Source organism: Schistocerca gregaria, chromosome 4 (genome assembly GCF_023897955.1).
Source record: "Schistocerca gregaria isolate iqSchGreg1 chromosome 4, iqSchGreg1.2, whole genome shotgun sequence".
Taxonomy (NCBI): Eukaryota; Metazoa; Arthropoda; class Insecta; order Orthoptera; family Acrididae; genus Schistocerca; species Schistocerca gregaria.
The window spans coordinates 730,228,163-730,252,253 of record NC_064923.1 but is presented as its reverse complement, the minus strand read 5'-3'; the positions used below and the strand labels follow the sequence as shown (position 1 = coordinate 730,252,253).

Sequence of the window (24,091 nt, the reverse complement as noted above, 5' to 3'; positions counted from 1 at the left end):
TGACCGTTCTGCAGTGGGACGCTGGGTCCCTCTACGCTAAGTTTGAATGGGCCCGAAAACCCGGGGTGTGAGGACACAAGAGGCCGTAAATCTGTGGACAACATTTGGTTTTCATTCATGTGCTGGGGAAGCTGTGAAGTCCGTCTGCGGCTGCCAGTAACCTCCAGAAGGTGGTGTTGTCACTGAAAGTAAGATTGCTCTCCTCAGCTCCGAAGTCCCATATTGATACTATGACGGTAGTTCTGCCGGAATCTCATTTTCAGAAATTATCAATTCTTGTGAGCACAATTAAAGCTACTTTTGCCTCTGTAATTTTTGTCTGCTGGCCAGCAAGCTTTAGTTAATGATTAAAAATCGCCAACTGGTCTTGGTCCAACCTAGTGGCTCATGTCAGACTAGTTCCCTTTCCAGTTTGCGTAAATGTTTCCTCCTCCTGATGGAGCCATCCTCTTTCCCGAGTCACGCTGGGGTAAGAGTTGCGCGAGTGTCTACTGCCGCTCAGTATTCCAGGAGAGTGAAATAAGAGGTTAATTATCTACTCTGCCATTATGCCCAAGAAAGGCGAATTAGAGTAGTTCTGGATAGCCTGAGTATTGTACACTATTAAGATAGTTCTAGGTTTGGAGAAATTGCTGTTTGGTAAAATTTAGCCTTCTGTGTCAGTTATCTGGTGTATTCCACGATCCAACATTGTTAAAGAACTGAAAGATTTGGTTTTGATACATTTGCTGAGACGTGACTTTATTATTTGCTATTGATGTTAATTGCTTTGAATGAATCTTCTTTAATTTGTGGTTATAATTCTTAATGAGTGATCGTCCTTAATGGTGTAACATTTAATGTACATCTAATTGTCCCGTATGTCACCTACTGACTTCATTCTGAGACTGAAAAGGTGATCCTTGCTCAAGTTTATGGGACTTTATCAACCATCAATCCTTATTGTTTATGGTCTTAAAAATATGTTTGTTAACAAGGAATAATTTTAGATTCCTATTGTTAAGTAATTCTTAAGTTATATAGCAAATATTATGAGTGCAAATTTTCTCTCATTGTTACACTTGCTTGATCTGTGGTCTACTCTGAAGGGTGTGACAAGAAACGCAAAATCTAAAGTGAAACGTTGGGGCAAATTAATCCTTTTCCTTATCATTACCATTAAGGATAACTGATTTTTTGTCCCTTGTTATTGAAATTGGTTGGGAGAATAGTTTATTGATTGACCCCGTAAAAAGAGTATATCACTGGGTCTAATGGTATAGTTTTCTTTTTCTTCACCTTCTCACTTGCATGTAACATGCAAGAGAAAATAAACTTTCCGAACATCTTTTGCATTCTAGTTCTCTTACCTTCATCTTCTTCTTCTTCATCACCTGTTCCTCTGTAACCCTTATGTATGTCATGTTTCATTCTATTTTCAAGATGAAATTTTTTAAAGTGGCAGGCATTTCTCAGTGTTGTTCAGCCAGGTATCTGTTTAATCTAGTCCACATAATTAATCTTAAATGGAAATTTGTATCTACAATATTGTGGAAGTGCTGTTTTTTTTGTTTTAGTGATGAGGTGTTGTCAAGTCACTATTCAGTTTCTTTGTTGTAATTATAAATATGGTTCATCTCCTGACTTTCATTCTTGTACATCTTATGCATTATTACTCAAAAAACTAATTCATTTCATTATGTATTTTTCTACATACATCATAGTAATTGTTTTGCTATATGTAAGTCGCCTAAAGGTTATGAATGAAAACATGCACAATTCTGGTGTAATGTTCATGTACATGTTAACTCATCTGGAAAAAGAGAAGAAAAAGTTTGACTAATGAGAGTTAGTTGGGATTAAGCAGGGAAGTCATACAGGACACACATCATCAAAGGAAACATTGTAGGTTAGAGTAAAATGGTAAGAGTAAGCACAAAACAGAACATGATGCCACTGTTGAATTGAAATTATCTTTAATCATATTAATCTTGCAGCGTGTGTTCTTTTTCCCCTGATCTGGACATACTTTCTTGGTCTGGTCAACTTTTTCCGTATTTTTCTTATTTATTGGTCTTTCTTTGGTATTTAACATTACCAACACAATTTCTTTCTTTCTCACCCTTCCTTCCGTGTTTTATTCCTTCTTATGATTACTATTTTAACTTTAGTTATTTAATTTCCCTACCCACCAGTTACCCACTATGTGCCCTAATCCTATACCACATTATTTACATTCATTCCGGAAACATGCATTTACCGTAGCCAAACTGCAATCCCACATACTTTTCCTCCGTTCCTGCTTAACCTTTGGAATTACCCCTAAACGACTTACCTTAAAAGTTCCTATATCTGGGTGCAATTCCTCCTTCCACCAATCTCTCCTGGACTTCCAGAACCATCAATCCTTCGCCCTTACCCAACTTGTCCTGAATCTCTACACTACTTCATGTAACCACCACTCCCAACAGCTCCTATCTCTCTTCAAAGTCCTCCATCTCTCAAACCCTTGCTTGGAGAACACACTCAGGAACATCATCCTAGAAGCCAGCCGCAAACTTGAGTCCCATGCCACACACCACCTGAAAAAACTATCCACATTGCTAGTGCAACACCTAAGAAGTGGGGTCCCTCTCCCTATCCCTCACAAACACCAACCACAACAGAACCGTCAACAAACCCCCCTCATAGCCAACAAACCTAACCTAGCCACCCTACTCAATCTCCCCATCCCAGCACATACCCCACTCAGGCCAAATCTCAACTATAACCACAGTCAAATGCCACATATCACCAACCCCAATTCAGTTCTAAACCTCTCATCCAGATCCCTCTCTCCTCCAGAGACATCTGTTCTATCAAAGGGCTTAACCTTTCGCCCCAAACCTAAATTCAACCACACTGCCCTGGTTAAAGATCTCCTCTCATTCACCCGGAACCTCAACTGGAAATATCACTTCACTACCCAAACACAGCCCCCAAATACTAGACCCAGTGTTGAACCTTGTCTAGAACAGTTCCAACCGCCTTCTCAAAGGGATCCTCCTCCCCTCCCCCAAAACCATCCCTTGCAGACATTTCAGGAATTCCTCACATCCAGTGTTGCCTCCCAGTCCTTCTTGAAGAACATCCCGAAAACCCCCAACATCACCCCAGCTGAATCCCGTGCCATTAAGCAGCTGAAAACAGACCGCTCTATTGTAATCCTTCCGGTGGATAAAGGCTCCACAACTGTGGTACTTGACCGTGTGGAGTATGTGGCAGAAGGACTGCGTCAACTCTCCGACACCTCAACCTACAAAGCTGTTACCCAGGATCCCATTCCCTCCATCCAGACTGAGCTGCAGAAAATCCTAAAAATCCAAGGTCCCTCACAAGGCCTCACAACGGCTTCCATAGAATTACTCACTCCACCTGAGCCACGTACCCCTACCTTCTACCTATTACCCAAAATCCACAAAGAGAACCACCCTGGCCGTCCCATTGTAGCAGGCTTCAAAGCCCCAACAGAACGTATCTCAGCTCTGGTAGACCAACACCTCCAACCTACATCAAGAACACAAACCACTTCCTAGAACGCCTCAAATCCATTCCCACTCCTCTCCCACCTGAAACCTTTCTTGTCACCATAGATGCTACATCCCTTTACACAAACATCCCACACACCCATGGTCTCTCTGCCCTTGAGCACTACCTCTCCCAACGCCCACCCGAAGATCTTCCAAAAACCTCGTTCCTTATCACACTTACCAACTTCATCCTCACCCATAATTACTTCACTTTTGAAGGCCAGACCTACAAACAAATCAGGGGAACTGCCATGGGAACCAGGATGGCTCCGTCCTATGCCAACCACTTTATGGGCCGCATGGAGGAGGCTTTCCTGAAGACCCAACAGCTGCTTCCCCTGGCCTGGTATAGGTTTATAGATTACATCTTTGTGGTCTGGACTCATGGTGAAGAATCACTCCTTAATTTCCTCCATAACCTCAACTCCTTTTCGAATCTGAATTTCACCTGGTCCTTCTCCAAAACCCAAGCCACCTTCCTGGATGTTGACCTTCATCTTGTTGAAGCTCACATCCACACCTCTGTCCATATCAAACCCACCAACAAACAACAGTACCTTCACTTTGATAGCTGCCATCCATTCCACATCAAACGCTCCCTTCCCTACAATCTAGGTATTCGTGGCAAACGTATCTGCTCCAGTGACGAATCCCTCAACAATTACACCAATAACCTGACCAGTGCTTTCCTCTCCCGCAACTATCCTCCTGCAGACCTTGTCCACAAACAGATCTCCCGAGCAATACATTCCTCCCCATCCAACAACAATATTCCTACCCTCAGACCACACAGAAGCATCCCCCTTGTCACCCAATATTATCCTGGCCTCGAATACATCAATAAATTACTCCGCCAGGGATATGACTTTCTCAAGTCAACCCCTGAAATGAGATCATCCCTTGACAAAATTCTCCCCACACCACCCAGAGTTGCCTTTCGTCATCCCCCTAACCTCGGTAACATCCTTGTTAAACCCTACAATATACCCAGACTACCTTCTCTACCCAGCGGTTCCTACCCCTGTAACCGACCCCGCTGCAAAACCTGCCCCATGCATCCCCCCACAACCACCTACTCCAGCCCCGCTACTGGTAAAACATACACAATTCAAGGCAGGGCCACGTGTGAAACTACACATGTCATTTATCAGCTGACATGCCTGCACTGCACAGCCTTTTACATTGGTATGACAACAACTCAACTGGCTGAGTGCATGAACGGACACAGATGAACTGTCCGCCTAGGAGATGTCCAATACCCAGTAGTGGAGCATGCCCTCCAGCATAATTCTAGGGACCTAGGAACCTGCTACACCGTATATGCCATTTGGCTGCTCCCACCCAACACCAGTCCCTCTGAACTGCGGAGATGGGAACTTGCAGTCCAGCACATCCTTTCATCCCGCCATCCCCCTGGACTGAACCTATGTTAAACAACCTCACTCCCATTTACTTTTCAGTCTTCTCCTCTTTCCCTTTCCTCTTTAGCCATTCATGCATCTTTTCATCCTACATCTTTATACTATACACCTGTTTACTTCTGTATGCATCCTCTTTGGTTTGAAGCTGGCACAGTACCTACAGTAGAATATCTTTGGCTTCCCTCTGACAACCATGCATCCATCCTTGCTACCCTCCCTGATTTCCTTTCCCTGTTGCTTCATAACCTGGGTTGTGAGTAACTAAATCCACTTTCCCTTCTTCCCTTTCTTTCCCCTCTCTCCTCCCTGATGAAGGAACATTTATTATGAAAGCTAGGAACTTAAATTTTCGGTTGTTTTTTGTGTTTCTATCAGCTGTACTGAGCTGAGGTAAGTACTGGCCAGCCCCTCTATCTCTTTGTTAGTAATCTTAAAATTACTAATGTGCTACAAACTATTCTTTGCAGATGGCAACAAAATGGGGAATTGCAAGTGCTGGTAAAATCAGTCATGACTTTGTTGTTGCTTTAAGCACACTCTCCCAGGAAGAACACAAAGTTGTGGCTGTGGCTGCCAGAGATCTTGAAAGAGCCCAGGCCTTTGCAGACCTCCATAAAATTCCTTCTGTATATGGTTCATATGAAGAACTTGCAAAAGATCCTAATGTTGGTAAGTCAGTTATTAAAATTTCTCTTTATGTATTCTCCATGTTTTAATAAAAGATTAATCAGTAGAAGGAACAAAGATAACCACTCACACAGTATAGTGGAGACACTGACTGATCGATGACAGGTACATTGAACATTGTCTGTCAGATGTTTTATATCATTGGGTAAACGATGAAAAATTTTGGTGGCTACACTGTGCACTTCTTTTGTGCTAAGACAACTTTAATGTAGAGTAATGACTGCCAGTTTTTCATCTGGTTTTGTAATTGCATACCCCAGATTATTGTTCCTTATGACATTATTAAATGAAAATATGCAAAATATGTCAGCTTACTGATTTGTTTCTCCCCAAGATTTGCAGTGATTCAAAGTGCATTTATTTATTTATTCATCCATCCAAGGATCATCTCACAATGATATAGGATTTGTCAAGTTAATACAGTGCCAGTAAATGGACCAAAATATAATACACAGCATACATAACATGCCTTATGAAGATAGGGAAGGTTGCCTTTGGAGACAGCATATTTATTATTTTAGTAGTATCCATAGATGTGCAGTACTGTGCCTTTAAGAAATTGAGAGTGAGACCACTCGCAGAAAACCTGTCAATAATACTTTCGAAAACATCATGTTCCATTTCTTCTGTTGCTGTATGTGTGTATGGATTGATTAACAATACTAGTGTCATCCGCAAAAAGAAGTAATTCAACTTCTCAGATATATTCGACAGAAGTCTCATTTACATATATGAGACACAGTAGTGGGCTCTCCAATCAGAAGAACCTCCACTGCTTAAACTGAATTATTAAGTGCAATTTTTTGCCTTCTTTTGCTTGGGTATTACAGTCATTTGTTGGCCGAATCATCAGTTCCATAAAACCTCAGTTTACCTAGGAGAATATTGTGATTCACACAGTCAGATACCTTAGATAGCTTACAGGAAATGCCACCCATTGCTATTTTGTTATTTAATACTTGTAAAATTAGGTGAATGAATGTTTAAATGGCATTCTCAGTTGACAAAATCATCTGAAATTGAAACTGTGATTCACTGCTAATATTATTGATGCTCAGGTGGATTACTATTCCAGAATACATCTCTTTGTCAAAAATTTTGGAAGCTGACGTCAGTAGTGGAATGGGTCAATAGTAATTGATGTTTGTCATTCATCTATCTTTTTGAGGGGTTTAATAATGTCATATTTCAATCTTCCTGAGGAAAAAATCTGTGAGTTGATGATGCACAGCATATTTATGAAAAGCACTACTGTGTATGGGCTAGTACTAAAAATTGTGAATGTGTTGTCTCCTTATAGTCGATCAACTGTATCGTTGCTGACTACCCTCTTCAAGCTTACAGAGATATGATAATGGACATTCACTGCACATTGAAAGATATGTCAGGCAACTAGATCTGGAATTGTAGGATTGCATGAGCCTGTGATTATGCACATTTGTTCACAAATGTTGTCTTTATGTATTTGTTTCCATCATTCAATAAATAAATCTAGTCTTTTCAAACTAAGTTTTCTGTTGATTTCCACCTATCTCCAATCTGAATGAAATTTTGCTCAAATGAATGTAAGTAAATTGTGCAAAGTGTGAGCTCAAGATACAAGAAGTTCAATGTTTTGTGAGGCTCCCAGTGGAAGGCTGCAAAATGTTCTTCCATAAACACTTTTGGCCACATTGAAGACACTTAAAATAAAAGTTAATGGTAATGTAAGCAAGAGATTTCTATTGTATATGCAGCTTGTACTCCTCACACTGTTAAAATTTCAAGGGTAATCCTTTCAGCATTTTCATACTGCATGAGGTGAAAGTTAGGGAAAAAGCAGTTGTAACATATTCAAGCATCATGTTGCCCTTTAACCATTGAGTGGGCGCACCAGTTTTCTTAACACAAACAGGTGTACTTTATACATGATATAATAAACTTGTATAATATGAGCTAAATCTCTATTTAATTAAACAGTAATAAAATAAACTTTTAGTATCACTCTGTTGCTGTGTACAAGTGTCACCCTCTAGTAATGACGCCTTTCAGATCATTATACAGTGTATTTGCATCAGATTCTTGCCAATCTCTTATCTGATTGCTAATTAACTCCTAGACAATTGCCTCATTGTGGGATTGTGCTGCTAGCTCAGACTCTGGATCATTTGCTTGCACAAATCAAATTTTTTCTCACCAAGCCCATTATTATTTCATATTACTACTGCTCACTCGGATGTATGACAACAGAGTGTACGATTGTGGTCCATTGCATTAGCTGAAGCAATGATGAAGGAAAAGGTATGGAATCACAATTGTAAAACAACAGTTGAATGGTGAAAGACAATGTTATTCGCAGTTGGCACACTCTAAAATAGGTGTGCCTGCTCAAGGATTAATAGCTTCACACAGAAGTTACTTGTTGTTAGTTCCACTGAACTACAGCATCTATCTGCAAGTGCTGCAGAATTTATTAATATTTAAACTTGCCATCAGTTTTTTTAGCAAATTTTCTTGCATTTTTCCTTCAAGCGGTTCTGTTTAGCTTTGTCCTTTCCCTGTCTTTGTTCTTTATTTAGCCATTTATAAATTATCCACCATGCACCTACCCACTTCTGTATTTTTCCATTCCCTTCTGTTCCACATTCCTCAATATTTTTTTTTTCAGTTAAATGATCTTTCTTATTTTTCCTACTTTGTTACTTTTGCGTTCTTAAATAATAGACAATGAAGTATAAGGGCTCTATGGTAGAGAGTAATCCACATGTATACTTTTCACCAAGTTTTGTGGCATCACTACTCTGTTAAGCTATGTGTCTGAAACATGACTTCATACTTGAAAGCTACCAATTTATTAACTAAGAATTAATATATAAAGACAAACTGCTACACTGGCAAATGCGTGGCATGTTTTGAGACAAGTTGTAGAACACTTCTGCATTGACCGTGATAGTTGCTTCACTGCTCATACAATTTGTATCTCTCTTCAAAGCACTGTGAACTCTATTAACAGAACAGGCTCTTCACTTCTTCACTGTGTACATTGCCCTTGCAGTCCACCTGCTCTCAATTTACACCAATGCGTAAGTATTTATCTTTTCTCTTCTGCTTCACAACTGTCTATCCTTCCTTTCTTTCTTCATAAGCCCCCTTTCTTCTTTTTAGAAGCACTTGCTTCCATTTTAAAGAACTATATATTTTTATTATTATTAATTATAATTTATTATTATTATTATTATTATTATTATTATTATTATTATTATTATTACTCCTCTGCACTCCCAAATCTTACGCATTTCTGCCTTTAGTTTCATTTTCATGAGTGTGTTTTACTTTTGAGTACTCTCCTCTCTGGCCTAGCAAGCACTGAAGTATCGTTATTAGAAGTACTCTGGAATTTGATATCAGTTGTTATACTACTCGCATTATTGAATTATTTTCTCCAATCTGTGATTGTTTTGATTAAAATCCATAAGAATATCCTTGTGATCTCAGGGAACTCTATGCAGTTTTGATAAATTTGGGACACAAGAATGTAGGATCACTTAAAAACACACAGTTGACTGACTGAAACCTACACAATCCAGGGTGACAGAACGGCATAACTTTCAGAAGTTCTGTTACCATTTTGAACCCTATCCATTAAAACATAAATTGGGAAAAGAGAGAGAGAGAGAGAGAGAGAGAGAGAGAGAGAGAGAGAGAGAAACAATTCACACTGATAAACCAAAACATATGACCACCGCCCTCTGTGAGATTGGATGTCACCTGGTGGAATTGCAGGAATGAGACATGATAAGGAAAGTACAAAGGGCATTTAAAAAGGGTTGCACAGTTGTCTTTGATTTTTTTGCAGGAACAGCATGAAATTTTTTGTGAACATACTTGGAACATTTAGCTGTGCATTGAGCCTACTCAATGTAGCCTCCATCAGCTGTGATGCAGCTGGCCCAATGTTCTTTCCATGATGTAAATGCACTTTGGTAAAATTCTGGGGATTGACTTTTGCACCATCGCTTGACACAGGATATAGACCTTTCTTACTATCAAATGTTTTACCACACAGGTGGACCTTCAGACGACCAAAGAGGTAAAAATCAGATGGAGCCAAGTCCAGACTGTAGGGAGGATAAGGAACAATTTTCCAACCCATTTTCCTGATTTTCTCCTGTGTCATAAGGGCTGTATGGTGTTTGGCATTGTCATAGTGTAGTCTGATGAGCTGACCTTGAAGCTATGGTCTGTGGGTCTTGATGGCATGTCGCACCTTATCCAATGACAAACAGTAATGGTCCTGGTTAATTGTGGAGCCAGGTTCCAAAACGTCAATGAAAATGACACCACACTGATCCCAGAAGAAGTTGGCCATCACCTTTTGGCCTGCTGTTTGTGAAAGTCTTGGTTTCTTCTTCTGAGGGGAACCCGGATAACACCACTCCGTGGATTGGGTTTTGCTCTCAGGTTCAGACAAAAACAACCATGTTTCATCCTGGGTAATGACACCATCAAAATGCTGTTTCCACTCTTCAGTAAACGTCTTCATGAGACCCTCACATACATTCTTCCTCATTGCTTTCATTTCTCTTGTCCGTAATCTAGATACCCAATGTGCACAATTTTTCTGTACCCTAGTGGCTGTACCAGAGATACCACACTATCCAATGACAAACAAGTCATTTCATGTGTTGTTACACATCTGTCATTTTGGATGATTTGATCAATGGTCTCTTTATTCACATCACATCACTCATCATCTACCGAATCCTGGATTGTCCAGTAGAGAGAAATCACCTGCTTTAAACCTCTGCAACCACCGCTGGATACTGTTGCGATCCACTGTGTCCACCCCAAAAACAGGGAGCAACTTGACTGTGAATCGATGTGGCAGAGTCATCGCCACTCTTGAAGAGGATCTCCATTACCAACCATTGTCACAATCTGACATCTACTTCACAGTCCATTGTGGCTAATCTGTAAATAAAAGAAAATACTTTTATATACCAACTTATAGCTAAGTGTTCCAAGTACATTCGATAAAAAATTCATTCTCCTCCTGCAAAAAATAAAAAAATTAGAGATGACCATGTAAAACATTTTGAACACCCTTTGTATATAAGTGGATCAAAGACATGGGCCCTTGATGGGATACCAAATCCTAAAAGAATCTGTGAGAACATTGGGAGACAATGCTGACTGATTGTATAAAACATGTGAAGTCATGTTCAGTATGAAAATCAGTGAGAGAGAAATTAACAAATGCATTTCTTGCTTAATCCAAAGTTTCCTTTCATTTTCGTACCAATGCTATTCAGAGCCACATATAAAAAAAAAGTATCTACTATGAGCAGTGAGTACTTCCATCCATGTTTATGAACAATTTGACATTTGAATTCATTTAACAGGTACTCTCTGATGTTTTTCTTCTTGAAATTCTTTTGGTTGTTCTGATTTTCCCATTCTCTCTACATCTACATTAGTACTCAGCAAACCACTGTTAAGTACGTGGCAGAGGGTATGTCCCATTGTAGCAGTTACTAGGGTTTTCTCCCCTACCATTCATGTATGGGGCACAGGAAGAGTGATTGTTTAAATGCCTCAGTGCATGTTGTAATTAATCTAATCTTGTCCACACAATCACTACAGAAGCAATACGTGCGGGTTTGTAGTATATTCATAGAGTCATCAATTAAAGCTGGTTTTTGAAACTGTAAATAGGCTTCCCCAGGGTGATTAACATCTGTCTTCAAGAGTCTGCCAGTTCAGTTCTTCAGCATCTCTGTGACACTCTCCCATGGGTCAAACAAACCTGTGACCATTCATGCTGCCCTTCTCTGTATACATTCAGTATTACCTGTTAGCACTGTTTGGTATGGGTTCCACACATTTCAGCAATACTCTAGAACTGGTCGCAAATGTGATTTGTTAACAATCTCCTTTGTAGACTGATTACATTTCCCCAGTATTCTGACAATAAACCAAATTCTGCCAACTGCTTTACCCATGACTAAGTCTGTGTGCTCATACCATTTCATATCCATACAAATTGTAGCACCCAGGTAATTGTTTGAGTTGACTGATTCCAGTTGTGGTTCATTGATATTATAGTCTTAAGGGAATTACAGTTTTTTGGTTTGTGAAGTGCAGAATTTTACATTTATGAAAATTTAAAGTAAATTACCAATCTTTGAAACAATTTGAAATGTTATCAAGAGCTGGCTGAATATTTATGCAGCCTCTTTCAGACAGTACTTCATTAAGGTAACTGCATCATCTGCAAAAAGTCTGAGGTTACTATTAATATTGTCTCCAAGGTGATTAATATACATTATGAGCAGTAAGGATCCCGACTCATTTCCCTTGGACACACCCAAGTTACTTCAACATCTGTTGATGACTCTCCATCCAAGATAGCTTGCTGCATGCCCCCTACCCAAAAAATCCTCAATCCAGTCACAAATTCCACTTGATACCTTGTACAATTGTACTTTTGATAACAGGTGTGGATATGGTACTGAGTCAAATGCTTTTCAGAAATCAAGAAATACTGCATCACCGTGACTGCCTTCTATCCAGTGCATGGTCAATTGTTTTAAACTTGAGCTATAGTTCCTCTTCATGCCCCTGCCCTGTGCTGAAGGATCATAGTTCCTCATTCACATATGACACAACTGGTTTTTAATCTGCTATACTGAACACACATATCTTTTCACTTGTTTGAGTTGTCCTTTGTACTTTGGTAATCATTGTTGCTACAACCACTTCAGGGTCATTGATACCAGTTTTGAAGTGGACATCCTCAAAGAGGTCAGGTCTATTTCTCGCCGTTAGATACAAATATTTCCATCATGACTTATGTTGCAAACTGTCTGTTCTAGATAGTTTTCAGAAAAGGCATTTAGTAATGTTTTACAGGATGTCTGATTCCACCCAACACTAACAAAACTGTAATTTTTCCAGTTGATTGTTGAACAATTGAAGTCTCCAATGATGATACAGTGTTCTTTGGGAACTTGCATACAAGCAAACTGAGGTTTTCTCTAAATTTTTTGTTTACATTAGTAGACGAGTCTGGTGGGCAAGAGAAGGATCCAGTTAGCATTTAATGCCCATCCCTGATACTGAGATTTGCTCAGTCTTACATGCAGCTTCAATTTCTATTTCTGTGTATTTGAGTTTCTCATCTACTGCAACAAATACCCACTCCCATTTCCCATTATCCTGCCATTTCAATATATGCTTAAACTTTTTCCCAGCAATCTCACTGCTATCAGTTTCAGGTTTCAATTAGCTTTCTGTACCTAGTATTATATGAGCTTCACTGATTTTCAGGAGTGCTTCAAACACTGACATTTTGTTGTGCATGTGGGCAGCATTCTTACACTTATACTTGTGGGTCTCATACAGCTGTCTGTAGTGGGACTGGGTTGTGAGAGTCACTTAATCTAAAATGGGTAGCAGCCTCTGATGTATAGTACACACCTGACCCAATTGCAGGACCCTACAAGTCTCAACCCTATGGTGCAAATCCAGGAAGTCACAGTGTAGCTTTTCACAGAATCTTCGAATTCTGTGTTTCATTGCTTCCGCTTGACTCAGAACCAGGGGCCAACATCAGTTCTGTGGATAATGCTGCAAATTGTGTGCTTTGTGGGAACTCTGTGCACAAGGCTGGTCTTCTCACCCTTCTTTGCCAGTCACTGGAATGACCTCGGAGCCCATATGACAGGCATTGTTTGTTCCAATGTGTGTCACAATCTGCAGTTTGGTTGCACCCTGTTCCTTCATTGGATGCTTGAGTAGTGTCTTCAACATGTTGAATGAGGCCTTCAGGCGTATACACTGAGTGCATTTGATGTTCTTTTCTGTCCCTTGTTACCATTATTTGCTGTACATGTGAACTGCTGATGATCAATAGACCACTACCCTTTTGCATTTGCGTCCTCTTGACACTAGACTAAACAGATTTCCCTAAAATAGGTGAAGTGAGTCCCACTGCTTTAGTTTCAGTGAAATACAGCACCTTGAACTTGTTGGTTAGGGTGATTGGTATAATACCATGAATTGTCCCTGGTCCTTGTCTGCCTTGTACATGTGCCTAGATCTACCATCAATATGCTGCTCGCAGTCAGTGGACAACTAATGACAGATCCTGTTCTTCCTCGAGAGGAGACAGAATCCACAGGAGACAATAGTACAAAGGTACCGCTGTCACAGGTACATGACTCTTGGGAGCTCTTCTAACACACTGATTCACAGCAGTTGGCAATCATTTGACAGTAGTCATAGTGATTTCCATCTGCTTATGAATGTCAACGAACTCATCCCGTGTTCGAGAGCAGCATTCACGGTGGGCCTGCTTTGTTGTTGGTGCTGTGTATTACAGGCCAGTGAACAAATAACATTAAACTAAGTCATCTGACTATTTGTAATCTGTTGAGCTAGAAAGTTACTCATAAGAATTGAAGCTAGTATACTTGACTATATTTCCATTAAGGCAACATAGAACCCTTTGGTAAAATTTACTGGTTTCCTAAACCTTTTTGAGAATAATTATTTTGTACATTTTCATTCTCAGTATTCTTCCACTTCAATTCTTCATCTGTTTTCTCTTGACCATGTATACTATCTCGCTGCATGCCCTTTTTTAACCTAAATATTGTTTCTTTATCATAATCAGTGTCATTATATTCACCAACATTACAATCATAATTATCTGAGACCTCTTCCCATTTAATCACTATACTTTTTGCCCTTCTTATCCCTTTCTCCTTCATATGGTTTTCTCTTTTTCTGTCACTTATATAGAAATTATAGAGGAAACACAAAAAATGATTCAGTGATTGAACCACAAATCACCCAGTTATGTTGTCTTCTGAAATATTTCATAGATTTAGTTTGCCAATACTTTTGTCTTTCAATTTCGTGCTCCACAGAGACTTACCTGATGTGAAAGTGATAGGTAGTTTAACTGCCTGAAGTTGTTTAGATACCTAAAATGTAAATATGAGGGTTGGAACTTAAATAGTAGCAACTATTTATTCACAACCGACGCAAAAGTTTTACAAGTTTGCACCTGTTACTGTCCTTCAAAGTAGTCACCAGCAATCATGTAGAACCCGTTGCCAGTGATGTGGTAGGCATAGTATATTGTTAGCAGAGCCTATTCTGTTGATGATGTGAATGGCACGGTCTAAAGTTATGGTGATTCTTGTGTATGACTGTGATGGTGTTATCCAAACGCATTACATTCCTCCACGGCAGACCATCAATGCACAGTATTACTGTCCATTTTCGGAGCATCACCTGGGACCAGCTTTGCGAAAGAAGCTGTGACACTTTCTGCACAACCCACCCATCATTTTGCATGACTACGTGTGGGCGCATACAGTCAAGCTGTGGCTGCTCTGTTCAGTTGGTGGGCCATACTCCCCGGACTTAAGTCCTTGTGACTTTGATTTGATTCCAAAGATGAAGGAATCATTTCATGGCATTCGCTTCAGAACTGTTCCAGAGATTCGACAGCCAGTAGACTGCTGCATTCGCACCATCAACAGAACAGGCTCTGCTAACGGTATACTATGCCTTCCACATCACTGGCAACGGGTTCTACACAACACTGGTGACTACTTTGAAGGACAGTAATAGGTGCAAACATGTAACTCTTTTGTATTAGTTGTGAATAATAAGTTGCCACAAATCAAATTCCAACCCTCGTACATTGCTTGGAAAGGCAATTGATAGATTGTAGTCCCAGTCTGGCACAGAAGTTTAACACATCACTATTACTTTATCATAAAATTATTTGTGTTTTTGATTGTTGTTAAGCAGTTATCATATTTTTGCAGATGTTGTGTACATTGGAGCTGTCCATCCGCAGCATCTTCCAATTGGAAAGATGATGTTGAATAATGGGAAGCCTATACTCTGTGAAAAGCCATTGACTATGAATTTGAAAGAAACAACTGAACTGATTTCATTAGCAAGGGAGAAAGGATTGTTTTTGATGGAAGCAATTTGGTCTCGTTGTTTTCCTGCATATGACATGCTGAGAAGGGAAATGGAAGCAGGGAATCTGGGTGAAGTCGTCCAGGTTATTGTTAATTTTGGCTTTCCAATAGAGAGTGTGGACCGCATGAGGTAAGATGTATTATGTTTTTGTTCTTACCTCTCTTGAAGCAATATTACTAAATGAAAAAGGCAGTTTTCTGTTCTAAGAATATAATATGATTCATTTTTTAATCCATACTAACATTATAAATGCAAAGCAAAAATAACCCTATCTGTTATGCTTTCATGACTATCCCACTGAACCAATTTTCATAAAATTTGGTATGGAGGCAGCTTGAATGCTGAGGAAGAACATAGGCTATTTTAGGAAGTATGTAGTACAATATATTTATTGATTTGAAGAATATAACATGCAATATGGAACAACAATTACTCTTTGAAAAAAACTATTTCCTTTTGATTTTTGAACTTCATATTTGCGAAAATCCTTGTCTTGTTTGATATGTTCTACATAATACAGTTCAACATAATGAATACAATTTTTATATAATTCCACATGTTTAATCCACACTAATATCAGTCACAAACCCATCACATTTTTTCCACTGGGTGTCATGTGTCTCTGTTTAAATGTGCATGAACACCTTGTGGTTATGTGATTAGCACTGAGGCGTCATGTTGGTGGTACCCCCCCCCCCCCCCTTTTCCTGTTTGCGTCTGGTAGTGTGCATTGTCTTCATCATCATTTTACCATCATTGACGTGCAAATCGCTGAAGTGGCATCAAAAGGCTTGCGCCAAGCTTTTGAATGTCCCGGTTGGGGTCTCCTGGACAGTAAAGCCCTATGAACATTTCATTTCATTTTACTGATTGCGGGTGCAGCTGTGGCTAATAAACAGAATACAATTCTTGTATGATCCTCAATATGTTTAATCCAAGCCAATCCATACTTGTACATTACTTAAAAATGTGAAAGTAACTTTATCCGTAACATTGTCACAACTATACCACTGAACCTATATCCACAGAATTTGGTGTGAAATAGCTTGAACTCTGATGAAGATAGGCTATTTTACAAAGTGTGTTGTACAAGATATTTATTCATTTGAAGAATATTATGCAAAATAAGGGAAAATGTTTACTTTTTGAAAAAGCTATTTACACTCTCACTTTTGAACTTAATTATATTTGTGAAAATGCTGTTATTGGTTGGTATGTTCTACAGGATATGATTCATTCTAATCAATACAGTGCTTATTCACTTCTCAGTGGTATAATTAATATGTCTATTCTAATACCAGTATTAGTAATTGTGAAAGTAAATCACTCTGGTACGTTTTGATGACTCTCTGCTGAACCAATTCTGATGGTATTTTGGAATGGAGGTAGCCTAATAAACCCTGAGGAATACTGTCGGCTGCTGTAGAAAGTTGTATCTTTTTGAGTATTATTAATATTTTTAAACATGGTGTACATGAGTGGCATGCAGACAATGCTAGCATGGAGGTTGGCAAAACTAAGCGTGTATAGATTATTCCATGGCAGTGAAAATTCGATGTTGTTGTGTGCATGGTTTATGATATTGAGTTCCTACACCACCTGGCATATCTGGAGAGTTTTGATTGAGATGCAACAATAAAATTGCATGATAAGCCCGAGGACCATATTTAAAGCTGTCACTGTAAGCCTCTCCAATGTAAGTCTGATTTAGTGCATAGTTCTAAGAGAGCTCAAATTGCAAAAGTTACTCAAATGCATCAAACCTCAGAGCAATCTCATGTCTGCCAGCACTTGGATGCAGACTGTCGGGTGGCCTTAATAGCTACAGAGACATCAGAACAGTCACAAGCCCCATCACATTTTAGACACTGAGCATCATGCATGTCTCAAAGATTCCAAGCTGCTTGCAGATGACGACTGTGTCATTTAAAGGCTCTACATCAAACAGAGTCATACATTTACATATGGAATTTGGGAGAATTTTGGTAAAACTGCATTTGATTTTTATCTGTTAACTGACTATATTAATCATAAATTAGTCCCCATAGGGGGATGGATCAAAAATGTAACCACCATAATGCAAGTGGTTGGTATGTGTTGCTCTGATGGCAGAATCTTACATCCAGTACTATCTTAGCCAGAGGAACCCCTAAAAACTCTGCTTCTGCACAAACGTAATGAATTGAGGCATTTTTAAAATATAATTATAAAATATAATCCATGCTTTCAGATTCAACAAACAGCTAAAAAATTGGAGAAACATTCATTATGCACTTACGTACCGGCGCTGCATAAGTTTTTTATGTATACATCTCTACACCACTGTATACACAGAAACTGTGTAAAATTACTAGCTTGCTTACTCACCATCACTCATCACAACAACATTACTGATATGTGAGCAAAACAGTGGGTAACAGCTAGTTATCTTACATATTATGTCATTGTAGTAATAAATTATGGAACAGAATAGCTGGCTAGTACTTACGTTCAGGAGGTGAAATGTTTGGTATCGCTGACAGACACAGATAAAAGCCTAGCTTTTGGAAAGCTGTTAGTTGCTTTCTTTGGGACAGGTGTCAGATGGGAAAGCTTAAAAGTAGGGGCAGGTCATTCGGAACAAAGGATAAGAGGGACACACCAGTAGTCAGAATGCAGGTGGGTGGTGCCCTCACACTCTCCTGATCATCTTGGGACAAAAGCTGGAGAGTTTTGATTGAGATGCAACAGAGAGTGTACCGTCTCTGACCTGCTACTCTCTATGATGCCACCCCTTTCATCTTTGTCTACATTATCCCCACTGCAGGTGGGACCCCACATTCTGAAGTCCAAGGACCTGTACTTAGTTTTTTATGTTTCCAAACCTATACCTGTATCCTTCTGGAGGAAGGAACTCGTAGTTCTGGAAGCTATTTATGCTAGTGTCATCAGCTTTATTTTTATACATTTCTGTTGGCGGTACTAAACATTTTGCCTTCTGAATATGAGTACTGTGCAGAAATTCTGTTTCCTAATTTATTAGCAATCTTGACTGAATTTTCTTTGATAACATGAATCAATGAATTATGTCAATTTGTTATCTTTACCCTTTGCCAAGAGTGTGTTTCTCATAACATCCTATTATTTACTCTTAGAAGGCTTTCTAATGACTTGAAACATAAACATAGTAACTCGGTAGTTAGTAACATATTATTTTGGTGCCTCAACAAAGTAGTATTTGAAACACCAAATGTAATAATTTTGGAGACTACTGTCAAATTTTACTCATAAATTATTCAAAGAATTTTACTTTGCAAAGTCAGTATATACAGTGGGTAGGAATTGTTGAGGATTTGCTTGATGAGGGTGTAGGCATCCAGGGAGTGTAACCCAGTCGGGCATATAAGGCAAATCTCATCTAGCACTGGCGTATTACCCAGTGGTTCAGTGCCCAGGAGGGCATCAGTTTGACCTTGGGCCCATCAGTGTTGCAGCTGGATCCCCTGGCAGACTGTTCTGTCAAAGTAACATTGGATCAGTAGCAACTTCACAACATAAGCGGACACTGCAATGCACACTGTCTGGCCAATTTGTCGATTTGGTGATTAACCTGGACAGAAAGCCAGTATTTATATGCACTTAATCGTGTTTTGTTGTGGTGCGCCTCTCTCATATGTCACATATTCTGCTTGCTGAAACATTCCCGGTCTCGATAACTAACCAGGCACTGATCAGCAGGTGGGAGGCAGCACCCAGTGGGTGCCGTGGTGTAATGCTGCACTAGCAAATAGCATATTACGGCATTGAGTCCTCTTGGCTAAGCCTGTGCCATTACACTCTTATCCTCTCCAAAAAATTTGGCTCTCCAAACTCACTCTCTGTTGCTGTATCTGGAACTAGTTAATTTTCCAAAGTTCATTGTGGGCACATTCAGTTAGTCTGTGGCTCACAATACATATACTTCTTCTATGATACCTTAACAGCTAAGCATCTTTCTCATGGATGCCAACACTTTTACTAGCAATCATGCAGGTAGGAGGTTGGTGGGGGCAAGATCTGTGCAATTATATGCCTCAGATAATAATAAGCAGTGTCTGTCACTAGTAAAATTGTGGGTGTGACTGAGGTCGCACACGGTGAGTACCCGTCATATTCCTTAATGTTGTTGTAAATGCCCAAACAGTAGCCCAGTAGAAGTCTGACAATTACGAGCAGCTAGCATTCACTCTACAGGTGCGAGAAGGGTCGAGTCTGTGGTAGCTTTCATATAACTCACATTTTCTCTATATAGAATTCCATATGGAAGGTTGGGCAGGGAGAATAAGGAATATGTGGTGTTTCATGATGTAATGGTAGCAGGCAGCCAGAAGGATGAACTAGATGTGCCACAATGGGTGCCATTTCTTAGCAGACCCTGGCTGTGGAGTTATAATTGTCATGAGTTACTTAAGCAGCCCTGGTCACATCCTGTACAAATGACAACTACCGGGTCTGCTACTGAAAAAGAGCAAGTGTGACCCTACACTTTGCAAACATTCATTTCGGCCTGTAATCACTTCCCAGGGATATTCATATCTCCAAGCAGGATACATTGAGCTCACATTACCCTGGAACTGTATGTACCAGCATTGTAGGGTATTCTGTGACCCCCTCTGCCTGACACTGCAGCTGTTCCGAAGCAGATAGTAATTGTTGAGTGCGACCAGTTATACATCATGCTCCCTCTGCTGTACAGACTTCTTTGTGATGTTTGAGAACAGAATCTGTAGCCTTGAAGTTAGATGCCCAAGACTAGCACACATCAACACACTCACTCTCACTCGGTGGCAACCTGCTGCCTGTTTACAGTTTGCACTGTGGCACCTCACTATTACTTTGACAGGTACACACTTCACCAAATGATAATCATATTGCCTAAACCCATACTTAACTACAGTAAAATGCTTCCTTCATGCTCATTTGTAAGTCTTGAATAAATGTAGCACCTTTATGATTTGAATTGCAGTTCCTATTGATGTGTACACACACACACACACACACACACACACACACACACACACACACACACACGTTCCCGTTCCCAGTTAAAAGAAAGAGGAGGTAAAATTGACATACCTATTGAGGGAGAGGAAATTGTCAGTTAACTTTCTAGGCCACATCGTGAACTTAGGGCATACAGATAACTCATTCCTTTTGTCAGATTGTACCTTTCTTCATGCCCAACTCCCATCCACCTTAGGAGGAAGCCACCAGTAATTGAGGCAGGGTTTCTGGGGCACCCTCAGATGGTGAGACACATCCCATGAATATCACTGAGATATGAATCTGCAGTTGTAAATTTACATTGCCCAGAGGTGCCGTATCAATTACCTGGTAAGGTTCCCTGGCATCACATAGTAAATTTCTTTGTCTTTCATTTCAGAAGATAGCGATTGGTCAACATTACCCATTGCCCAACATGGTACATGGGCAGCTTCTCTTTTAGTGCCCTTTCCTGCAACTCCAAGTCCTTTGTATTCATGCTTTTAACCTGGCACAAATTCCCTTCAAACACTCAGCAAAATTAATCACTGTTGGTACATATTTCCCAGGGGTAGTTCACATAGTTCAAAACAACCTAATGCAGTTATTGTCCAGTACTTTGGTGTGCACCTTTGAGTTATAAACTGCTACTACATATGGCAGTAGAGTGTCCCAGTCACTATGATGACTATTCACATAACAACTCAACATTTACCCCTATGATTCTACACACTTTTCCTGTTGTCCAGTTTCACTGTGGGTGTAATGTTTTCATCTGTAACATACAAATTCATGAAAGTATCCACAACTGTTTGTTTAACTCTGACACAATGTGTTTATTGTGATTAGTTATAACAGTCTCCAGTGTCCCAAACTTTAAAATCCAGTGGTTCATCATTACTTGAGCTACTGTCTACACCTGCTGTGGTCGTGGCTAAATAATGTAAAAAGTTATGACACCTCGATCCTCACCTGTCTCTGTGCAGATGCCAAATATCTGGAATGATATGTAAATAAAACAGTTCTCTGTGTCAGCCAATTATTTGGTTGTATGTGGCAAAATAAATGACCAGCTGTTATGGTGCTGTCCTTTGTGGGCAAGATATTCATCTGGAATGGTCTTTTGGTCTCAGGCAACCTCTGTAAGACAATTTGTTTATGACTTAGCTCAGCTCTCTGCGTGCAGTGTGTGCAGTTTTCCACGTATTGTTTTATGTCTATTTTTTTTGTGTTTACCACCAGTAATTTTCTGCAACACATCATTCATTAGTATGACAACCCCAATGCCCTGCTAAAATAAAGTCATTGGCCTGCTTCATCACTTCGTCACTAAACTCTCCACACAACTGTAATCCACCCGCACTTTGTTTCTACAACACTTCATCATCAGCACAGAACTGGGCATGCACTGCAAATTGTAACATTCTTCATCAGTAGTTTGAGCTGTCCATGATTCATCTGCAGAAATACTAACATGTTCCAGCGTGAGTGCCTTACAACTTAATCTGTCGGCATTGTCATGTGTTTTCCATGAGTGGAATACTACTTCAGTATCAAATTTATTAAGCCATGAAACATATTGGGTTAGGTAGCTAGTCAGATTCCAGAGACCCATCAGTCATTTTTATGCTGCGTATCCATTATGACTTTGAGACAACTATCATATAGGCAGCATGTGATATCATGAATCAGGCAGAGCATCTCCTTCTCTATAGTCGAGTTAACTGTTTAGCAGGCACGAAGTATAGGCTATTGGGTACTCTGCTCATATACAGAGTGATAATAATTAATTGAAGTTTCAGTTTCAAAGCAAAAAAAAAAAAAAAGAACCATTGCTTACAATGACATCAAACTTGAAAGGAATGTTATCGAAGAAGGGTAAAACATTTCTGTGCAGAGTGGCCGTGCAGTCGGAGGTGTCATGTCACGGGTTGCGTGGCCCCTCCCGCTGGAGGTTCAAATCCTCACTCTGGCATGGATGTGTGTGTTGTTCTTAGCATAAGTTGGTTTTAGTAGTGTGTAAGTGTAGGGACTGATGACCTCAGCAGGTTGGTCCATTAGGAATTCACACACATTTGAACATTTTGAGAAAACATTATGGAAACAAAACAACATTTAACAAAAATTTTACCCATAGATGGCACTGTAAGTGGTGGGACAATCAAACTAAAAGACATGTTCCTCAGTCCAAAATACTTAGCACTACTGTCTCAATGTAGGATCATTCACTGCTAGTAAAGCTGTTTTACAAGAACAATGACTGTGCACCAGTGGCTTTCCAGGAGTTACAGACGCTGAAGGATATGAAAAAAGATGTTGGTCCAGTTTCCGCCAAGTGACTGGAGACAATGATTTCAAAATTTGAGAAGTCATTTTCTCTGGAAGTGCCATGTGCAGTGTGGGAGATGAGGAAAAAGATTGATCCGATATCAATAGAAGTTGTGGCCACAGCATTGCAGGAGTGCTTGAACAGTGGTGCGCAGACATGTAGAGAAGTAGAATTGCCTGAATGTTGGAAATGCCTATGAGCATGGTGCGTAAAATTCTATCCTGTATTGCTATTCATATAAAATTACCATATCCAGGAGTTGCTTCATGCTGACCCCGCCAGCAGGACAAACATGTGCTATAGAGTTTCATGCTTGCTTGAATGTGGGCAATGAAGGGTCATGGAACATTCTGTGGACAGGAGAAGTCCACATGCATCTTCAAGGATAAGTCAATACATAGAATTGCAGAACTTGAGCACTGAAAAATCCGCTCGCTTATCAACTGGTACCATTTCATTCTGGGAAGGTAACTTTGTGATGCAGATCAATAGCATCATGTATTATAGAAGACAGATTTTTTGAGGAGATAGGACCTATGGGTCCTGTTACTTGTACCATTCAGTAATGCACTTTGAGAGTGCACCAACGTCATTCCAAACCTTCAACAGTGTGGATAGTTGGGTAGGATCTTTTTTATGCAAGATGGCAATCCTCCACACATTGCACAGCCAATGAACCAGTTGTAGAGACTTTTTGGAAATGGTAGACTTATTAGCCATCATTTTCATACAGCGTGGCTGTCCAGATCCCCTGATCTTAATCTGTGTAACTGCTGATGTGAGGTTACTGAAAAGCTGTTGCATCCAGTGCTCCAATTGTAAATGTAGATGAATTGAAGACATACAATGTGCAACACTTTCTTAATGTGACCACTGAGACACACTGCTCTGTTATTGAAAATTCTGTTTCTTGATTTCAAATTGTGGCAGAAAACAGTGGGCAGCATATTGAACATGTCTTTTGCTGATCTTGTTTGTGCTTTTTATGAAGTTTGTGGCCTCAGGATGATTAAAAGCCAATTTTTCCCATCCAATGTGATATGACCTTGCCTTAATGGATGAGCTTACCTAACTAATAGTGCGACAGCTGTTGAATGTTGAGTGCCCATTATGCACTT

At 39.8% G+C, this 24,091-nt stretch overlaps 1 protein-coding gene across 1 annotated transcript in view; it reads left to right on the top strand.

Moving 5' to 3' along the window:
- LOC126268231 (trans-1,2-dihydrobenzene-1,2-diol dehydrogenase-like) overlaps positions 1-24,091 on the top strand; it is a 96,643-nt gene that overhangs the window by 23,270 nt on the left and 49,282 nt on the right. Inside the window, exons 2-3 of the mRNA XM_049973878.1 lie at positions 5,437-5,638; positions 15,481-15,772. Of these exons, the coding sequence (XP_049829835.1) occupies positions 5,437-5,638; positions 15,481-15,772 (494 nt within the window). The remainder of the gene's footprint in view (positions 1-5,436; positions 5,639-15,480; positions 15,773-24,091) is intronic.